Source organism: Phalacrocorax carbo, chromosome 1 (genome assembly GCF_963921805.1).
Source record: "Phalacrocorax carbo chromosome 1, bPhaCar2.1, whole genome shotgun sequence".
Classification (NCBI taxonomy): domain Eukaryota; kingdom Metazoa; phylum Chordata; class Aves; order Suliformes; family Phalacrocoracidae; genus Phalacrocorax; species Phalacrocorax carbo.
This window is the reverse complement of record NC_087513.1, coordinates 79,352,126-79,373,666: the sequence shown is the minus strand read 5'-3', so window position 1 is coordinate 79,373,666 and position 21,541 is coordinate 79,352,126. Positions and strand designations below refer to the sequence as shown.

General features: G+C 42.2%; 1 protein-coding gene across 4 annotated transcripts; it reads left to right on the top strand.

The window, feature by feature from the left end:
- Positions 1 to 726: 726 nt before the first annotated feature.
- CDPF1 (cysteine rich DPF motif domain containing 1) lies at positions 727 to 20,701 on the top strand. 4 transcript variants are annotated; one of them, XM_064461498.1, is made up of 4 exons: positions 727 to 886; positions 11,546 to 11,669; positions 13,899 to 14,010; positions 19,935 to 20,701. In XM_064461498.1, exons 2-4 carry the CDS (start codon positions 11,557 to 11,559, stop codon positions 20,082 to 20,084), a joined length of 375 nt encoding a protein of 124 aa, XP_064317568.1. In that variant the 5' UTR covers positions 727 to 886; positions 11,546 to 11,556; the 3' UTR covers positions 20,085 to 20,701. The 4 variants fall into 4 exon arrangements, with proteins under 4 accessions (XP_064317568.1, XP_064317593.1, XP_064317576.1 ...); XM_064461523.1 differs by lacking the exon at positions 727 to 886 and adding an exon at positions 1,188 to 1,295; XM_064461506.1 differs by lacking the exon at positions 727 to 886 and adding an exon at positions 1,190 to 1,304.
- Positions 20,702 to 21,541: the final 840 nt, after the last annotated feature.

Below are 21,541 nucleotides of genomic sequence, written 5' to 3'. Positions count from 1 at the left end.
ACTGAAAACGCTGATAAATCCTTCCTATTCAGAGCATGAGAAATAAAAAAAAGTCAGGACGAGTTAGCAGGGTGCAGCCCAGCAATTAAATATAAACCTTCACAGCACTGCATTGCACATGTATGCAGGCGACTTTGTTGCAGTGGCCCTTCAAAAGACATGGTGCAAATTCGGGGTTGCCCTGTGCAGGGGCAGGAGTTGGACTTGATGATCCTTGCAGGTCCCTTCCAACTCAGGACATTCTATGATTCTATGATTAACCAGGGACTATAAAATCCTGTTACATAGCCTGGGAAGGGTTGGTAGGCTTCTGTATTGTAAAACCGTACCTGCTTAGCAGTCACTGTGTGACCTCCTGTAAGGGAAGAGACTGTCCAAGTCAACTGGGAAGACAGGTCAATTTGGTCAAAGCCCCTATTCCTTATTCAGAGAGCTGGGGGCATCCTCCAGGCAGTTAATTTTAAATACAGACCACAGAATATATATGCTTTTTTTTTTTTTTTTTAAACTTGCACGCTCTTCGCAGTGCAGCGAGTTTCTGGGGAGCGTTAGGGCTGATGGGGCGCTGCCGCCCACCTGTCACTTGCTCCTCACTGCACTGGGCGCGGCCGGGCACGACCTGCCGTTTCCAAAGGCAAAACGCCCTCCCTCTGGACGCCCAGGGGCTCGCTGCGGGCCCGGGGCCGGCAGCTGGCCCTTTAAGAAGGAGGGGCGCTGGGCCCTAGCGCCACGGCGTCAGCGCGGAAAGGGCCCCGGCGGCCGCCCGCTGCCGCCACGCGTGGGTGGGCCCTTTCGGTAACGAGGCCCCAGCGCAGGGGCGGCGCGGGAAGCCCGAGCTCCCCGGGAGTAGCGCCCGCTAACAGATAACGCTGTTACCGGTAAAGAGGTGAGGGCACGACCGAATCCTTGATCTCTGTTCAGCAGGCAGCGTGCCTGGCGTCTGAGGAAGGTTTTTCTTTTCTCCTCCGCAGCCGGCCTCCCGCCGCGCCCGGCGGGACCCGGCCGGCTCGTCGCTGGCCGCGGAGGTGCCGCTCTGGGCTGCTCCACCGCCGAGGGTGGGGAGCGGAGGAAGCCTCGCTGCAGAGGCGGAGAGCGGTGTTCAAACCCCTGCTTTGCTTGGGGTGGGAAAGGTTTTGGGTCTGCAGTCCCCCTCCTCCCCCCCCGGCCCCCCCCAGTGCTGACTCACCGGAGCGTAAGGGGCGCCGAGGGGAAGGAGCCTCCCCTTCAAACCGCAGGAGCGACTGTGAGGAGAGCCTAGGTCGAGAGGGGGGCATGGGCCTCCTGAGAGTGGGCTGGTGAGCAAGGTGACTGCTTGACAGAAGGCACCGGTTCTGGATCCAGACCCAAAGCTTGATTCTGGCTTTTCTTTCTTTTTCCCTACCCAAGGGTTTTAGTATAAAGTATGTTCTTTGTTTAATAGGATGTAGTGGCTGCAGGTTGCTTTTTAATGAGGAACTTTGTAAGTCAGAGCTACAGGATGCAGCCTTGAAGGGGGCTGTGGAGGGCATCACAGCGAAGCTCAGAGCTGTGTGAGAGCGCTGCTTTTGGACACACGCAAAGAAGGAGCTTCAAAGGGCCTAGGGAACTGAGGGGAAGCCCTTACTTCCTGTGATATGTAGGCGTTTTCAGGATGGTTTTGGATCACAGCTTTGGACTTAAGAGGTCCGTAGAACCATGGAAACAGTCGGGTACTTAAGTCCCCTTGAAAAATGAGGGGCAGGTAGGAAGTTTGCAAGATACATAAGAGATGGAGTACCACAGTTACTTTGAATCTGCTCCGAGAACCCCAGTAAATGTCTCCATATCTCAGTGATGGTAGAAATGGTCTCTTTGCTTAAGGAGAGACGTTAACCACGTGGGTTTCCTTCACACTTAATCCAGACTTGCTCACTGATCTGTTGTCTCTAAGGCACTTGAGGTGGTAGGATAGTCTTTTATAAACACTGCAAAATGCTATCCAAATAAAGTCAGTTGTGCCTTGGGCATGATGGACTAAATAATCTCTTGAGCTCTTTTCCATCTCTAGGCATCTATGAGCCAAAGAATTTGGTTTAGGTACTAGTAGTCAGTTATACCAGTACATGCATGTTTGTGCATTGGTTAAGTTTTTTTTTTTCAGTTAGGATTTTTCCACTGCTGTAATATTACCAATATACCATCTTGGAGGGACCACTAGAAGTGTACCAGTACAAAGATACCATATGCTGATTAATTTCCCTTAATTGGTATAGTTGAAAAGTTGTATTGATACAACCCCCTTTTTGTCAGCATAGCTAATTGTACATTAAAATGTTACACTACTTGTAAGGATATAATTATAATTAAAATGTTATACTTTACTTTATATAGACAAAATTTAAGACCTTCATGCTCCAGGAGCCCATGTCAAAAATGTTCTTTTCCTTGTGTGTTAATTTACAACGTAAAGGGAGATGTTTGCTAGGCAAAGTAGCAGTTATAACAAGACCATTACTTTGTATTTTGCCTCACACTGTCTTGCTTCAAACAGAGTCAAGGTGTATGTCTACAAATATGACAAGGTTGCATCAAGAACAGTGGAGGATCCCCTGAAAGTTTTACACTGCACAGATGCAGGTTGCTTGGAGGTTGTCTTCTGACCAAAGAAGAGTTTTAATTGATGACAATGGTAGGAAAAGATCTGATTCTGCGGTTAACCTGTTTTGGAATGTGGGTTTCCTTCTCAAGTTTGTTGAGATGCTAAACTTTCTAGCCTGTACGTTACCTTTGCACGGGCCTGTTTGCTAAAGCAGTGCTTTTTACTGGCACAAAAATCAATAAACCAAAAAAGCTGTGAAGAGCCCCAAAACTCACAATCAATAAGTACAAACCTGAGATTTGGATTAAGAAACAAATTAGTTGCAATCATGTAGACAATGGTTTGTTTTGTTTTTTTTTTTCCTCTAGGCCAGGATAAAGCAAGAGAGGGTCAGTCAGTGTTATGAGTTATGTTCCTTTTCTCAGTGCTCGGTGAAAGCATTTTTTTACCTGCTCTTTCTGTTTTCTTACTGGCCAGCTACCACATGAACCATCCTACCTCCTATGAAGTCTCCTAACTACATACCATAATAATTTTCCACTAAGCTGTCATCCCCACGTGTTCATTTATTTTGTCATAACTTTCCTAACACTGAGTAAGGTTATTATTAATAACCACACTTAGCAGTATGCATAAGTGGAGAAAGGAAATAAGCATTTAAATCTGTAACAAACATCACAGTGTTCTAAAGCCTTATCCTTCTATCTTCTATCTATCTATAGCTATAGCCAGTACTTTTAAAAACTTAATGTAAACATCTGGCATATCAAATTTCTATCAAGACCCCATCAATCCTGCTGCTTAATTAGCTCCACTCTGCAGTCCACCCTCTCTTGGACCTCAGTGAAATCTTAGTCAGACCTAACTATGCTTGCTGAACAGATGGAGATCTGAAGCCAAAGGAAAGTTACTTAAATATTTGTGACACACTGAGGATGCTGCTAATTCTCACTGGATTTTGAGCTGCTTGGACAAAACGACAGAACTGCAAAGACTTTGCATGCCTGCCCTCCTAGCGTATGACCCAGTAGGAGCAGTCCACTCTGGTTATAGTAAATTCTAGGATCCATACATTGCCATCCATGATGGAATTTGTCACATGTGAAAACCCCACCTTCCTCCTGTTTTACCTGTGATGAATAGGGCAGTAAATTTGTCCAAAAGAACTTCTGGAGGGGAAGAGCATAAACACACATGCTCTGGAGAACAGGCTGTGCAGGCTACAGAGCGTGTACAAAAGAAATGGCCTGGCTGTCTATGGTAAAATATGTCTCCGGCTGCCTAAGAACGTGTATCATTTCTTTGTGCCCTACAGAAAATTATGGAAGCAGTTCTTGTATACAGGCCTCTATATCTATTAGATGAGAGTATCAGGTGTTGAAAGAAGCAACTGCAGCCTTAGTGCGTGTACATTTTTTTAAGGCAAAGTAACCAAAGTACTGGTTGGGAAGCAAAGTCCTTCGGAGAGGAGCAAACAGACTAACCTGAAAACATGCTAAAAATTCACAGTGTTTGTGCCTGGATGAATTCACATAGCATATTTCATATGCTATGAAATATGGCTAGAAAATGGGAATTTACCATATATGTAAGTTGAAGTCTTGAAGCCGCTAGCCCTTTACTGAAGGACTAATTTCCACTGTGAACTGTAATCAGAGGGGCAAAACTGAAATGACCTGCATGTGAAGGTGTGAAACAAGGCACTTATCTGTAAATTCTCCCCACAGAACCCCCAGGAAGTGCTCTGGAAAAGAAAACTTTCTAAGGGATGAATGACAGTGGACTTTTGTTTTAACAAACATTCTGGAAATACCTCTCTGGTGTTTTCTTGAGCTTGATGTTCACAATAGCTAGGATAACAAAAGTTGAGGAACGTGTCTTTGAGAGGAGATGGGCATGCCTGTAAGAAGGCATGTGGGGTTACATGCATTAGAAAGTGTAAGATTAGTAGGTACAGGTCTTTATTCTCAGGCTTTCTTGACGCTGACATTCTTTACCCCATACCCCCCCTCGCCCTTCCAGTAGTTTTGTGTTTTCTCTTTAAAGGCTTTGCCTTACTTTGTTATGCAGTGCTCAACTTGAGCTCAGTCCTAATAAACTGAGAGCCTCAGTCACATTTTACTGGAAAGAATTCTCTTCCCCAAGTATATTAATGCTGAACCTCTTGCTGGTCACAGGGGAAAGTGGGCACTGGCTGTCACAGCAAGCACGCTATAAGCAGCAACCCCACACAGTGGGGGCTGAGTATTTCCTTACAGTACCAACTTTGCTTTCGGTAGGCAGATAAATCACTGAAGCTGTATTTATTTCTTTCAGGATTATGTCAAGTTGCAGTGTCTTATTTCCTGAAACACTGTGTTAACCTCTCCTCGTGTATTTCCACAAGATCTTGGTGGTCCTATTTTTAGACTCTGCTGGAAAGTGTTGCACTAAGTTTAGATAGTGCTTAACCAAGCTGATACTTTCAATGGTACATGTGTGGCCCTCCATAACTTTTCTTAAAGGACAATGTAAAAGGAATCATCATCACATATATTAACAGAGCCTTACCATATTATTCTTCCCCACAATGGATATTAATTTAACAAAGCTATAATAGGGAGATACAGTTCGGAAGGAAGAAAAATCAGTTCAGGGCAGGGGGCAAGCTATGGCCATAGCATGTTTATTTATTGTGCCTATACCTGAAGGGAGATTTAATGAAATCAGACCTCAGGTCTGGTTTCTCCATTTTGGCAAGGAGTAACTGTAATCCAGAACTGATGTTCACTTCAGTGTTTGGATCTCATGTGTTACCTTCTCTCCAGTAAGTCCCTATGACAGTGCTCTGAGAAGAGCAACAAGCTTGCTTTGCCTTTCTTTTATTTCTGGGCCACTTTATGTACAGAATGTTAAAATAGCATCATGGATGATGATGTGATAAGCTTTGTACTCTGCTTTGGAAAGCCAGTTGGAAGAGAAGGACAAGAAAGACGAATGAGGGGGCATCGAGCAGAAAACCAGATGTGACCATAGATTAATTTTTGGGGGAAGGAAAGGAAGAACTAATGACACTGTAGTTCACCCTTTTCTGTCAGGACTGTTTGTTCTGTTACACAGCAAAGAGATCTGCTGTGCCTCTGCAACCAGACATGGAGACAGCCTCCTCCGTAAATGCAAGTTGCCCAACTTGCTTTTATTTTATTCTATTATTCACTCTTACTGTGTGATCCACTTAGCTGGGCTTTTACAACTGAGTCACTCCAGACAGCTGAGGTGCCGAAAGGAGAATTCCCTGCAGCTAGTGACGGTGATACTGCCAGTCACCGGGGTGTACAGTGCCGATGTGTCCACTAGAGGACAGTGGTATATACCAGTTAATCCCTGCCTTGTTGCAGCATTCCTGTGTGAAGCTGTCAAATTCTCACCTAATTTGAGATTCTTCTTTATTAAATGCTGTCTAATTCAGAGCTGGCTGCCTGCCATATTCAAGTAAGGAGTACTTGGGCTAAGTTTTTTTTAAGTGTTGGTTTCTTAGCTTTCTTAGATCATGCATCAACAGATGTCTTTTTGAGATTCATCTTCTGTGTGTGAAGCCTTTTTACCTCAGGAAGGGGTTTGATTTGCTTGTCTCCTCTCTTTCTGCTGACACACCCTGTTCAAACATTCCCTACAACTGTTCAGAAAACATGCTTGCTTTCACATCTGTGACCATCTAGGCTGTTTGATATCATACAGCCACAGGGAGTCCCCGCAAGCTGTTGTTAAAAAGCAGGGCTTGGGGCCTGCTGCATGACCCCATACCTAGAGGGAAGCCTGTGTGCTGCAGTGATCCCAGATCTCAGAGCAGAGAGAGCATAGCAATACCAGCAGAGAAGTTGCTGCAACAAGTCAAGGTTTAATTCAATCAAGTGATCTTTGTGCGGGGTAATAAGGGTAAAAGTTCCAGATGGCCACCACGCTTGGTGAAATTGCATTCCTGGCCTAATTTGTTATGCTGAACCCAAGGTAAGTCACCTCAAAGGAAGAACAGGGAGGCAACCAACAGGTGACCTAAACATGCCTTCAGGGCAGTAACATGAAGGAACTGGAGGGAGAGAGTTGTTCACCTGGGGATTAACTAGCAAGTAAGAAGGTTCTGCTGTTTCATCTATTGCCTGAGCAATTAGGCAACAGATCATTTTCCTGAAGGAGGTGAGTGCATTCCTGGTGCCGAAGTGTATTTAAATTTATATCACACCAAACACTGCAAAATAACTTGGCATTTACCAGGCTATGAACTCAGTGGCTCCTACCCTTCTATTAGAGAGCGCTCCTTCCCATAGAGAATCAAGCTGTGAATATTTTAATAGGTCATCGTCATCAACATTGGATACCGCAGGAAAATCTTGGCAGGAAAAAGAAACAAGGGTTTAATTGGAGAGGATTAAAGGTGTGTCAGTGTTGGTTTTATCTGACACCCTTTCAAATCAAAGTCCACATCTGTTTGTAGGCAGTTTGTTTCTTGTATAGTTTCTCTAGTTTATCAGTGACTCAGAAATACATGAGTCTCCTGTGGAGTTTTAAGAGGGGCTTAACCTATGCATTGTAAAGACTTGTGCTAATGAGGTTTGAAGCAAAGAAAATCAGATTACTTATCTGTGCCACTACTTTGCCACTGACCCTGACAATTTAATGGTGATTTATTATTTCTGGCATGCCTTCCAGGCCTGTTAGCAGAATGATCTGAGCAGAACTGCCCTGAACTTTTTAGGAGTCCCTAGAGGACTGCACTGAGAGCCATTTCCCCACATCCATATCATGTATCAGTCACAGCATGGAGAAACACTCTTGTAGCACTTCTATCTAACCTGCACCTTTCTTTTACTGCAATTATTTCCTTAGTATGGCATTCAAATCTGTGTGCTTTACCTTTCGCCATGACAGGAGGGCCTACCTCACACACGTCCTGCAGCATTCTGGGCTTGACTTGGCAGGTTTCTGCTGAGCATGCTAGTTCAGTGTTTGCTTCGTAATCGAGCATGTGTGGGTAGCTGTGTTCTCTTCAGAAGAGCTATGCATGTGCTTAAAGTAAGTATGTGTTTAAGTACTTTGCGGCTTCCAGCCAAAATGGCAAACGCTTGGGCAGAATTCAGTTCTAAACAAGCTGTTCTAAAAGACTTCTTCAGTATGTACCAGCCAGCCCAGATATTTGACGTGTTACTGGGACGTGGTGATTCTTCAGGAAATTTTCAAGGAAAAGAGAAAAAGCCATTGTTAGCACTGGTGATGATGTGAGTCACTTGAGGTTACAAATTTGCCTGTCATGATTATAAAGGCATTAGTGCCCTAGGCTTTTGCCTCCTCAAGAGATCCTTCATCCTGTTGGTATGCTAGAGAGAAATGAGTTCTCACTCATGTTTCATATGTCTGCTTGGAGGGGAGGCAGACACCTTGCCATATTGTCATGTCAGGCATCTTGCTAAAATGGTGTATAGGGCCAAACCAATGAGCTTATTTTGTGATAAACCAGTGTCTGTCATGACTGTGGTTTTATCCTAGAATGGCTTCTGTGCATTTGCTCTCTGACATAAAGAGACAGTTCTTGCCTTGCAGATGAGCTTTTTGGAAGTACTAGAAGCTTTGTCAGAGAGTGCATCTTAGGACTTGTCTGCTTGGTGGTTTAGACTAAAGGTGTGAAGCACATGCATAAACGAGAAGTTTATTACATCTGCCATTAAATCTCTTTCTTCAGAAGGAAAATGGCTTTGTTTTGTTATATAGCAAACTTTACTTCTGAATGGGAGCATTCACTCTGGAATCTGCATGTGTATTAACTTTACCTTAGTTAAGTGACCTTACCGTGAGTTAGTGACCTTAACTTTCCCAAGTGCTGCTGTGCAGACAAGCTCTCAGGATAAATGATGTTCTCAGTGAAATAAAACTTGGTACAGCTGATACCAGTGACTTGTAAGCTGGGAGCAAAATGGAAAGCATCATGAATTCATCTGTGCCTTGCAGGCAGGATCACATGCTTTTCAACTGGCATAGCCAAAAATCTGTTTGTACATAGATACCATTCCTTCCCAGTGGTAGTCACTGAACAGATTCTGTTCTACATGCCAATGGTCTATAAGAGAGCAGGTGTTTCTATATCTACCGTACTTCACCTCTGAACCCAGGGCTGTTAATTTGACTTGGAATCAGGATGCATTCATTCCAAAGTCTATGATTCTCACTGCCATAAATACTCTTTTTTTTTTTTTGGTAGCTGTTTTTTGTAGTGTTTTGCTTTATTTTAAAGAAGAGACCACCATGTTGGTCTTCTGTATCTGATTCAAGTGACTTTCCGTACTCTACCTTTGTGGGGTTAATTTTTAAAAAAGGCTGGTTACAAAAAGTTGCATACAATGTTTGGGACGGAATCTCATTCAGACAGGTGGGTGTCTTGGTACTGCTACTGACTACCTACAGAAAAGGTAAATTTAAGTGTGTTTGGGGGACTTATGTGGTAAACCTAAAATGCAGGGTTCAAAAAGCAGACTTCTTAGTTGAGTTTGTGTATAGTTTGAAGAATCCCAGTTTTAATATACAGAGAGAAACAGGTAGCATGTACATGCCTTATATCTAACTGAAAAATCTGAAAGCACTTTAGTTAATTAAATTTTCTCAAGCATCCCTGTGAGCTAGGGAAAATACATGATATCCAAGGGTTACATCACTTTTGAAAAAATGTAGTTGCCTAGAGGTATTAATGAGTTGGATTTATTTATTAAACCAGTACCCAGCCTCACTGATTTGAAGAACTCCCTATACTACTGAAATGCCAGGAATGGCAGTGGAAAGGCTAGTGGTGAAGGAATGATGGGGTAAAGGGGGAGATTATTCCCAAAATTAAATTTCAGGATTTAACTGGGTGTCTGTTATGATGCCTCTATAACCTCTGAGGGTCTTGGGGCTCCCTGTTCCTCTGGAAAGTTAGAAGACAAGTAGTCACAGCTCTGCTTCACCTTGCCCCTAATTCACCTTAGCAGCATATGTCTCTAAGGATTCAGTTTCACCACACAGAGTGAGCAGAAATAGCAGCTTACTGTCATTGAAAGAGGGAAATACAGGTCCCTTGTCTCAGCCCTTCCTTTCTCCTGGCTGTGCAGTTTGCCTCTTACCTACTGTTAGCGGTTTTTGGATTCCTCTGCAAGCCAATTTAGTTCCCTAAAATGAGGGGAAAAAGAGAAAAAAGAGAGTTCTTTTATTTGTTACCACATTTGTAAGTAAGTAGTGTGATGCAGTAAGAGTGAAACCATAGATCAAGGAGTTTGATGTTGGAAACCAGCTGCCCACTCTCTGTGTTTCAGACAACCTCTGGTCCTAGCCTGTAGACTGAACGGCCATTAATTCAGCATTCAGGTTGGAGTCTATTAGGTATGCTTCTGGAGCACATCTCTAGTTTCATCTGAAACTGTCTGGTTTGTGTGCTTTAAGACTGCTCCACAATGCAAACCAAGTGTGGTAAGCGGGGACAGTCAGGCAATTTGTTCCCAAAGAAAAACCCTGAGCTGATCTAAAATACAAATAGAGATATGACCTTAGTGAACTGAATCAGCTCTGCAGAGGAAGCGTATGGCTGCGAAGCTAGAATGACCTGCTGTCCTTTGGCAGGCTGTATGTCTATTCAGCTGTGAGTACATACAGCCTAACTGCTGAGATATTGCCCAAATCTGAGCTCCTACTGTTCACCTTCCTAACAGCCTGATGCCAGCCCCTCTTCACTTAAAAAAGCTGACAGGTTTTCAGCAGAAAACTGCATGCCATGAAACGTCTCAGGGCTTTGAGGTAAAAGCCGGAGTTTTCTTGCTCTCTGCAAGGTGAATGTGTCTGTTCAAGAAAATGGTGCAGGTGAGCAAAGATATCCCATTTGCAAATAAGTGATCACATTCATTCATGGATTCGTGCAATTTTGGGCATGCACACGGTTAGCTGTGTTTGATCTGATCATGCATACATTCCAAAATCAGTCCTAAAAGCCTACTTGCCACACCATGCTTTTTGAAAACCACAGGGTGTGACTCTCAACTAAAGTGAAGGATAAGCTCCCAAATGTAAATTAACAACCAAGATTTTAAACAAGTCATCTTGTAAGCACCAAAGCTGATGAAGCACGGCTTCCTCTGTTTTATATCTCATGGCTGATACCTACACCTTTGTAACGGGTGTCTGAAATCTTTCAGCGAGATGGCCAATAGCTTTCCTCTGTGCAGATTCTTTGATTTACAGAAATATATGGGTATCTTCCATGAGGATAAAGCAGAGTCTCTCTCTTCTGCCTATTTTCATAAAAGTTATAGGACCTAAACTTTTTTGAAGTTACCTCCTTCTCTGTCCTGTGACGTTTGAATGGGACAACACTCCATCTCGACACAGGGTGATTACATCAGCCTCATTTCCATAGGAAGCCAGGTAAGAACAGGGAGCCAGGGTTAAGCTCCCAAAACTCTATTTGAAGGAGAACCAGAAGCAAAGAAAAAGACTTGGCAAATCATTGCAAAACCTACCTTTCTGGTACCTGCCTCCTGAGCAGGGTCCCAAACCCTTTCATGGCTCCATTTGCAGTTTGTGGGAGGAGACAGGCATTGCAGAACTGGACTGGGATTCTGCACAGCAGAGAGAGTTGTTTCCTGGGAGGTGCTTAGGGAGCATAGGCCTTCGTTGAGCAAAGGGTTTTCCAGTCACAGCCATATCCTTCGTCACTTAAATTCGTTTATGGATCAAGTTCTAAATTAATAGGTTAACTTTTATAGTTGGGCTCCTACGCTGCAATTTCTAAACCTATCAAGGAATTTTGAAATTTAACCAGGACATGGGAAAACAACTTGATTTGGGATAAAAGATTTACTAATCAAGGTTTGCAATAGTCAACTTTCCACTGGATTTTAATTTGCAGAGCCAGATGTCCCACATCAGTTTAATCTTCTTGCAGGAATGTTCCCAGTACTGCATTTTGGAGCTAAAAGATTTTTATGTTTCTTGTAGGTAGCTTAAAGATGGATGCTCCCAAAGAAGCTCAGCCTACGGGAGAGTTCAAATGTGAGCTATGTGGCTTAACAGCTCCATATACGTACTATGGGCAGAATCCACCAAACACACGCTTTATTGTGTAAGTACAGTCTTTCATATTACAGACTTAATTTATGCTGTAAGCATTAGAAGCCTTGTACTGTGGAATGATGTGCGCTGTATGAACCCAGTAACATGCCCTATTGCCTCTGAATATGAGGCTTCCTACTTAAAGTGACTTTCTTTTTCCGAAGAGAAGAAATGCTAAAAATTGTCAGCATTGATAGCAAAGACAAAAATCAACTTTCCCTTCCTGCTTCAATCCCATGCAAAGATTTGTATTTAACCTATTTCCTAAGCCCACTGGCCACCCTACTATTTACCTATACCATAATTTTTTTACTAGAATACTGTTGACTGTCAGCCGAGCATTTCTGGGAATAGCCCTTTCCTCACAGCTGTGTCAGCTGGGCAACATGTAAACACAGCATGAATTAAATACATATGGTAAAAACACTTTTTAAGAGCTGTTTGACATGACGTGAAATTTTGAACAGCAGTGCTTTTTTGCATGAATTAGACAATTCTTTGGCCAATTGTATGACATTAAAGTGTGTCGAAATTTAGTACATATTTACATTTTAGGAGACTGAAGCCTTTTCCATCTCTGCCAAGCAGGGATAGTTTGACCAGAAACTATGCAGCTACAACTTTGTCTGCAGACATTAAACTCCCTATAAAACAAAGCACTTGGCTTTAAATGTACGAATGGCTCTGTTGAGGCTGTCCAGGTCAACGAATGCATCAGGCAAACATGGTCAGGAACTCACTGGAACTGGAAGTCAGACATGTACTCAGCCTTTCATCTCACCAAGACCACTCAGTTTCTTACATAATGGAAACAGCTGTTGATCACCACCTGCTTGGGCTGAGATCAGATGTGTTTAACTTGGGCAGCTGTATTTTTATCATTGCAAATCCCATGGTGCTACTGGTTTTCCTTCTTCTACTCAGCAGAGCAATGGCCACCTTTGATCAGGTCCATTTTTAAAGAATCGAAGCTGAACATGATTCTTAACTTCAGGTTATCCAAGCTCAGTGTTAACATCTCAGCTTTATTTGGATTGCTGAGATTCAAAAAGCAAAAGAATAATCCTGAAGCATAACACTTCTGTACATACATATAAGAAATAGCTTTACACACTATCTTTATTGGCTTACTTTCTGGTCTGCTTACGTGTCCTAAATGCAGTGCTGCAGGAAACGTATGCCAGACATGAAGGCTTGTGCAGTGGCCAGGTCTCTGCACTGACGATGGCTGTGAATCTTGCAAGGGGAGCTTTGCAAAGGTAATCCAGTCTTTGTACACTAGACACTTGCTGACAAGGTGATATGCCATGTTAAGATGCCTGATCTTTCCTAAGAGTGGAAGTCTTGAGCCGCACCATTTTTTGTTTGAGGAGAGAGGAAAAGGAAAAAGAAATACACTCACAGGCATACACGTGTGCGTGTGTGTGTAGATAAGGAGAAGGCTGTATAAGTTAACAGAATACCTTTTAAATATGGATTATACTCCATATTACTACAGAATCTAAGCTTGATACAAGTCCAAGAAAAACCCAGCCTTGCAGGGTACCCTGTACAGACACACACCCAACTGACTTCTGTAATATTTCGCCTGGAGCTCCCAGGAGGAATAAGGCCTTAGTCTTTCCCAAGCAGCTTGCCAAAATATTAATAAATGCACTCCCTTTATACCCTGAAGCAAACAGTACAGTCTCTGACATAAAGTCAGCATATTTCAGGTCATTGTAATGTTCTGTGCTAGTAGCTCGTGCTTGTAAGAGGTGGGAACCTTAGTGTTACAGCAGTGACATAACTAAGAGCAGTAAAAACTTTTTATCTTATCCTCACATGCACACAGCTTTGGAAGAGAGCTTCTAATTAAAAACTGTGTGATTGAAATGATAACTTGACAAGGTACTGAAGTTGGCCATGTGAAGGAGTGCCTGTCATAAAAATAGAAGATAAAAAAGTACTTCAAGGTAGAGCACTGAGAAAAACCTAGTAAGACAACGTTGAGATGATCTCCAATTGCCCTAATCTTGGAAGATAGATAGAAAGTGCAATATAGGACTGAAGGCAGACACACTGTTGGTTTTGAAGAGGAAGGGAGCTGCGTAGCTGATGCATTTGCCTCATGTATGACACCAGGCTGAGCAAATCAAGTAGAAAGGGCTGATACCTTTTCAGCCTCCACAGTTTCTCCATTTCAACTCTCCCATGCTGTGAAATCTACCCTTAAAAGCCTGAAATTATTCTCTTACAGGCTTTTGGAAGACTGCTATGTCATGAAGGATCCTTTCACCCCTGACAAGGACAAATTCCTCATCCTTGGGTCTCATTGCAATTTGTGTAGCAGATCAGTGTGCGTTGGTGCAGTAAGTAATAAGCAAAACAAGCCTCTTCAATCATTTCTTTTTGTTCCAGTCCTGGTGAACCTGTTAGAGAAAGACCAAACAGCTAATTTTTAAGGCAAGCTAATTGTATGTTCTTGTTGATTCCCCCAGATAAAACTTTGTATTAAACGAAAGTGATCAGAAACTTCAAGTGATCTGTTTACAGATGAGCACAGTCCAACCTCACAAACACGAGTGCTGTTTTCCATTTTCTCAGCATAAGAAAATGCAAGGGAGAATTACTTCAAGAGCTTTAAGGTTCAGTAGATCGTACTATACCAACAGCAGATTTTTCTTTTCCATAAAGGGAATGTAAACATCCATGGATTTTTAGGCTTGCATCCACAGCACAGGGCTGTCATCCTATTTGCAAAAGCTAATGTGGAAAGTGAGCAGAGAGGAGAGTTGTGCCGTGCAATGCCACGATAGCTCTCTGAAGAAGAAAGAATTTGAGTAGCAGCTGGTAGGCAACATTAAAACTATGAAATCTGAGTGTGGTCCGGAAAGGTGGTGTAAAATTACAGTTGTCTTAATTCCTTCTCCTCAGTGCAGAACTGGCCCCTTTGTTTGCTGTGAGTTCAAAGCAAAAATGAAGACAAGTTATTACACAGTTATCAGTGTCCGGAGGCTGTACTGTGCTGCTTTGAGGCAGTACAATGAATGGAGAAAACTTAGGTTCCACTCCTTCCCCTCGGCAAGCCAGTTCTGTGGTTGAAAGATTCTCGGGACTCATGAAGTAGTCAGGACTTACACATGACTTGACCCATGAGAAGACGTCACCTGATTGTTTACACAGACAAGGGCATGTGTTTGTTACACCAGACACCATTGCCCTAGCAGCAGCCAGATCCTGGCCTTCTCTTCCAAAGTGGTTGTTTCCTATCCTAGAGTAACATGAGGTAGCGTGAGCTGTTAGCAAGAGCACATCTTGGTCTTAAGTGTCAGCTTCAGCAGTTTTCAAATTCAGCCTTTTCAGCCCATTCTGTAATTGCAGCAGTTAGGGACCAGCTCCAGTTACATGATCCCTACTGCAAGTAACTAGTAGTGGGAGTTTTAAACCAAGCAGACCTCCTGAAGACTTTGTGGAGATGTAGAATTTTTTTGTCATGTTTGGTGTTGGGCTATAATTTTGGCGGGACAAAGCTAACACCTCTCGCCTCCTCAGAGCATGAAGTGAGATAATCTGGGCAACTGAGACAGCTCATATACTAATGTCAGACAGTTTCTATGTGGAGACTTGAGGAAATTCTCTTGAGCAAAACAAAGGGTCAAATTACACTGACAAAATTCGGAGGGTTGGACAGACACAGCCAAAAGGAAATTGGCATGGTTGTACAAGTTTAGCTGCTCTTCTGACTTGCAGGGAGTTAGCACCAAGGATGGATTTGGTCCACTGTCCTAAGAGGAGCGTGCAATAGCACCTTTTTCCTGATTAGGTTTAGGTTTGTTTTGTATGTCTGAAGGCTCTTCTGTCATTTAAATGAATGAAAATCACCAAAAGGTCAGACTAGAGATTGCAACTAAGAATTTTTTTTCCCCCCTTTCCTTTCTGGAACTACCTGAGGACTGTGTGCCAGTCAGATGAAGTGCCAGTGCTCTCTGGTTATGTCTTTGATAGCTGGCCTCAAGTTTCCAGAGCCGAGGAGCTCGAGGCAGTTGTGTGGAGGCAAAGCTCACATGTGAGCAAGATCCTCCTAGTGACAATGTCCTGTCTTGGCTGGTAGTTGACTCACTCCCATGCACAGCCAGAGGAAGAGGCAAGTGCAGCTAGTGAGATAGTTTGGGCTTATGAGCTTGATTCCTGCCCTGACACGTCAGGTTTATCTTTCCTTTTTAACAGCAGAGGATTAGCAACTCAGGCACATTTTGGGCAAACTTCAACACATTCAGCTATTTCCATTCCCAAATGAAGTGTCTTGAATTTATGAAGAATTCAACAGGTATTTCCAAGTCTGGCAGTTAAATCTGTAAGAAATAGAGCATTTCAGGCTCTCAATTATCTTTCCACACAGTGTGCATTTCTGAATGAAGGTGGGGCTTTTGCTTTTAAAAGATTTATTAATTGTTTCAGTTAATCTAGGGCATGACAATGTATAGAAGACATTAGTAGTGAGCCAAGAGAAGCCTCTTCTAATCTTTTTGACATTACTGCCTATTTTGCCTATTGTGGAAATATGTCAATCATTCACTTTCTGCTATCTGGGTCTTCAAGATTCCCCTGATGGTATCACTCAAAGTAAAACCTTGATTGTAAATAATTGAGAATAAATTTCTTACCGAACTGGCCAGGCCAGATAGTGAATCACACATATGACTATGGTTTCAAAATGTATTTAGCAATACTGCTTAGGTAACATTGAAAGAGATCTGCAGAAATGATAATTAGCGCTTTAAACACCCACACCACAAAGTAGGTAAACACATACTATTCCTTTTTCATGTAGGGAAGATTAAAAGTCCAGAGAAGTAAAAACTTATCCAAGGCAGTAGAGAGAGCCAAAGTTAGGATAATATCTCTGTGGATCGGTTTTGGTTCCAGGTTGTGCTTGACCCAAGCAGATAAACTCAGCCCTGCACTGAGTGATTCCATAATGTTATGAGAATTGAAGTTGAAGAAAATTAGGCTTTCTTGTGCCTCTTTGGCAAAGAAGCTGGACCAATTTGATGAAACATTTTCAGTGACAGGTTGCTTTCATTTTTACGTTAATTCAAAACAGTACTAGGCTAACCTGTGATAAAACAAGACTTTCCTGACCTTAGATTTAGCAAAGGGACTGGATTTAATTTGCTAGCTTTTGTATCTAAGGAGGCTTAGATGCAGATCAGATTTTAGGCCTTTCATGAGATAGCCCCTGGCAGCTGAAGTGTCTTTCCTTAGAGTTACTGTGCCAATGAAAGTCAAGACTTAGTAACTGTTCTGTATAATGCTCATAAACTCACTCCCTCAAATATTCTCTTAAGTCTCACTCAGTTAATTTACCTCAGTCAGCCTGCAGTGTACATCACCCTACTGAAACCAGTCTTTAGCACAGTGTATTGGTAAGCGCCATTATTTCCAGTCCGACCAGAAGTAAATCTAATGTTTATCTGTAATGTCTTAAAACGTGTCAAAACCCCGCAAAAAGGAAGATTAAAAAAATGCTTTTGAAAGTCCTTAGGAAGGTTGAGTGCCCTTCTTCATCTTTCCCTTTCAGAAAAAGGGAGAGGAAATTATACAATCTGACCATATTAGTCATTTAAAATGGTGGCTTTTGGAGAAGAAAGGAGGAAAGGGAGCAAGTTTTTTTCCCCTTGTTGCTTACCCCTCAGCAGAAGGTGACTAAACACTGACCTTGGACATAGCTGTAGGTGTTAAGTGATAAACGTAATACTACAGCTACTTTCCATTCAACTTCCAGTCGTGCAGGGTCAATCCTGGACACAGTTAGGCAGAACCTTTCCTTAACATAGAGTTCCCATCACAAGTGTGGTAAAGATACTATCCCTGTATATATTACTTTCAGACATGATCCATGTCAAAACAGAATTAAACTCTGGCAGCATGCTCTGGCAGCTTAGTTTTGCCTGAATTGGACCATTACGCTTGAAATTGAAATGGCCCCATCCTGCCTTGGTCATGGAAGGGGTGAAACATATTAAAGAATTATCTGATCAAACACAGAACCCTATCAGCATAATGGTCAAAGAAGGGCTTGACTATACCTAATAAGTGTAATTCGCAGGGCTTTAAAACAACAGCTAGGCTGAATAATCCCACGACTGAGAGAGGAGGACCAAGGTTACGTGGACCCAGTGCCCAGATGTGCAATGGTTCATATTCATGATTTGCATGAGTCCTGTTGGCCAAAGTCAGCAAAAATTGGCAACTCGTTTCAGCTAGAAGAATGCAAGTTTAGCGCCTGTATAACTGTGAGGAGCTGCACCTTAACATTGGAGTTCCCCATCTGCAGAGCTGCGGGGGAAAGTCCTCCCCCCTCCTTTGCCATTGCCCAGTGGCGCAGTGTCCGTCACTGTGGAGCCATGAACTTAACCTGGGGGTGGGGGGAGCTGTGTGCCATTTCGCAATACGAACAAGAATAGCAGGGCCAACTTAAACTCTAATCTTCCCTTTTTAATTGGCAGCTTAAAGTATTAAGGATACCAAGAGACAAAAAACAATAGGCTCTGGAGGTTGTGCAACTGAAATCCAGTTTCAGGGCTTTTCAGAGACTGAGGCCTCACACTAGCTTTGAATACGAAGGCGCCTGGCAGTCAGTGCAGAAAAGGACAATAGATCAAGATAGTTCCTCAGGCTCGAAGTCACACAGAAGCAGGCTGGTTGTGATTTTGATACAATCATCTGCTGAATCTACTGCTGAAGTCCGGACAGTGACATGGGAAATAAAAGCAAGAACAGAAACACAGAAATATCCAAGCCAAGTCCCCAGAGAAAGGCCAGCCGCAAATGACCATGGCAAGAGGAAAACTTTGCTATTTAGGTAAAATGCATGGAATCCATTACTCCCCAAAAGATGTCCTGAGCCATCTAAACTGATGTCTTTATTCATGCTTAAATCCCCAAGAATAATCCATCAGCAACACCAGCTCCAGCTTACCCATTAAATCCTATTTGGAATTTAGTGATCAGCATGCCAGGAGAACCATGGACTAGTCTCGCTGCAGGACAAAGGAATAATAAATTAATAAGCTTCTCTTCCAGTTGTCCAAACTCTGTACTGCGAATAGATTAAAATACTCCATCAGTTTTGCTTCTTCCTATTCAATAATTCTAACATCTGGTTAGAGCTAACTAGCTGAAAAATAAATACTGGGTCTGTAACACCTGTGAACCAAACCAGCTGTGAATGAAACATGTCACATCATAGTGTCATTCCATTTCAAGGGCAGAGAAAATACCTTTTTTGTGCACAACAGCTTTTATACTTTGCCATCAAGAATTCAGAGAAGAGACATCAGCTCAAGCTTTAGCACCAGGTGTGTTTTTAGTTCTTAATTGGCAAGTACATTTATTCAGGGTAAAGGTGGGTAACGGATGAAATCTCAGTTGAATTGTCTCAGCCAAATTAAATTAATTTAGCTATTCTGGCTATTGGACACCTCTATGATATTGACACAATATTTATACTTCTTAGTATTCTCCTAGGGCAGTACATGCACACAGACTAATAGAAAGAACAGTAGTTTTGGGGGGAGTTATGGAAAAAGATGCAGCTAAAGTCTGAGAGAGCCTACAGCCCCTGGCCTAAGTTCTTTGTACTTGTGTTGGCCTTTAGGCCATTTTTGTGGAGGTTGGTGAGGAAGAGCGTTCCGAGACTTCAGGTCGTACACCAGTGCAGGAACTTGGAAGATCTTCCCAGGAGGGAGAAATCTTTATAAGCTAAGATTTAGCTTTAGAGGAAAATGTTGCTATTTAGGTAAAACCCATGGAATCCATTACTCCCCAAAAGATGTCCTGATCCATCCGTACTGATGCCTTTATTCATGTTTAACTCTCCAAGAATAATCCATCAGCAACACCAGCTCCAGCTTACCCATTAAATCCTGTTTGGAATTTAGTGATTGCGTCAGGAGAACCATGAATGATGCTTGAAGGACAAGCCAGCTGTAAGGAAGTGTGTTACTGTTCTCTGTAGCAGTGAGCTGATGAAGGTCACCTCTTTAAAAGGAGCAACATGATAGTTGATTTGATTAGACATTGTTATAGACCCCATTTTTATTTTTCACCCAGTTAGCTCTAACCAGATGTTAGAATTATTGAATAGGAAGAACCAAAATTGCTGGAATATTTCAACCTAGAAGAATAATTCAATTTAGAAGAATTCTAAATATAAATGTGGTTTAATGAGACTGGAACTTAAAACAGTTCCATTTTGTGTATCCTGCTAATGATGTTATTTTCTTTACAGGAATGTAGTCTGTTCTACTCCAAAAGGTTCTGCCTCCCCTGTGTGAATGAAAACCTAAACGCCTTTCCTTTGGAAATACAAGAAGATGTGAGTAAAAAGAAGGCCCAACAAAAGTCCTTCCCCCGTAAAAAAACGGATACAAGAACATAAATACCGAAGGACCAGGAGAGACAGTTCTTTGGCTGGGGTTTCTCCTCTCTCCTTTTGGACACGATCACGTTGCTCCTTTTAAAGAAGTGACCTTCATCAGCTCACTACTACAGAACATGGTAGCGCATTTCCTCACAGTTGGCTTGGCTTCAGACATCATCACGCAGCGAATGCAGTGCCAGCAGTATGGCCTCAAGGTGTTGAAGAGCCAGAAAGAAAGGCAGACAAGCCTGCTGTCACCACATAAAACACATGTATTAAAACAACTAAACAGTGTATAGGATAGGAGCCATGTCCAAATTTTCACATTTGTTATTTTATGTTTTGTGGTGTTCTTGACACTCCTTCAGTGCTACAAGAATCCGAGACTGGCTTAATTCAGTATACGTCTCAGAAGGTATACACCAATTGTTCACCTGACAGTGCTGTCCTGATAAGATTACAGTAGGCAAGGAATTCAAAGCTTTATTTTTAAGTCTAAAATAAAATTGTTATGAGAAACTATCAGGGATAGCCATAGAACTGTCTAGATTCTTGAAGATGATAATCTCAATACTGTCACGGCATTAAGACTTCTGAAGGTAGGTGCTCTTAGAATAAAAAATACTTACAAGTCACTTGCACTTGTGGTCACTTTCCACTCAATCTTCCAGTCCGTGTCAATAGAGCAACAGGAGAGGACCCTTAATACATCTACTTTATGCTTTACAAGTAAAGATTACTTACTTTTCACTGTCACATCAGTTAATCTGGAAATAGAAAAGTTCAGTTAATAAGCGCAATTCTTTCCTGAAGTGGGCAATTAAACTGCAGCTAGAATAGGGATTTCAGAAATGTCAAAAAACAGTAAAAAATAGTCAGGACAACAGCAGTTCGCTTAGCTCAAAAATTAGCTTCACAATTACCTGTGTTGACTTTGTTTTAATTACAAGGAAGATTTAGGTGGCATTTATGTAAAAACCCCTTAGTCACGCACTTTAAGGGTATGTCTAGAATGCTCCCTAACCACCAAGTCACGTTACGTACTCAAGCTTTTGTTGGCCATTGGTTCAGAACCTGTTCATGCCTTGGTTAACATCTCCTCTTTTCTCAACTCTTCCATCCATATAATTTGTCATGCCAACATATAACCTTGATCATTTTGGTAGCATTAAGGGACGCACAGTTCAAAGAAATGAACAGTATTTCATTGAGTTATTTTTAGTTCTGTAGGACATTTGAGTATCCTAAAATATTTTTTTTTCTTCTCAACCTAGTACATTGGTGTCCTCTGTTGAGGACTTGAATTTCTGGCAGCTACTAGAGGAGGTATATATATATATATATATATATATATATAATGGACCTGTTAGTACTCTTGTCAAGCTCTACGTGCTTTAAGACATAAAATACATATACATCTTTAATTGTGGAAAAGGATATATCTTAGAAGTCAACATTTCAGATTCCTTTTTGCA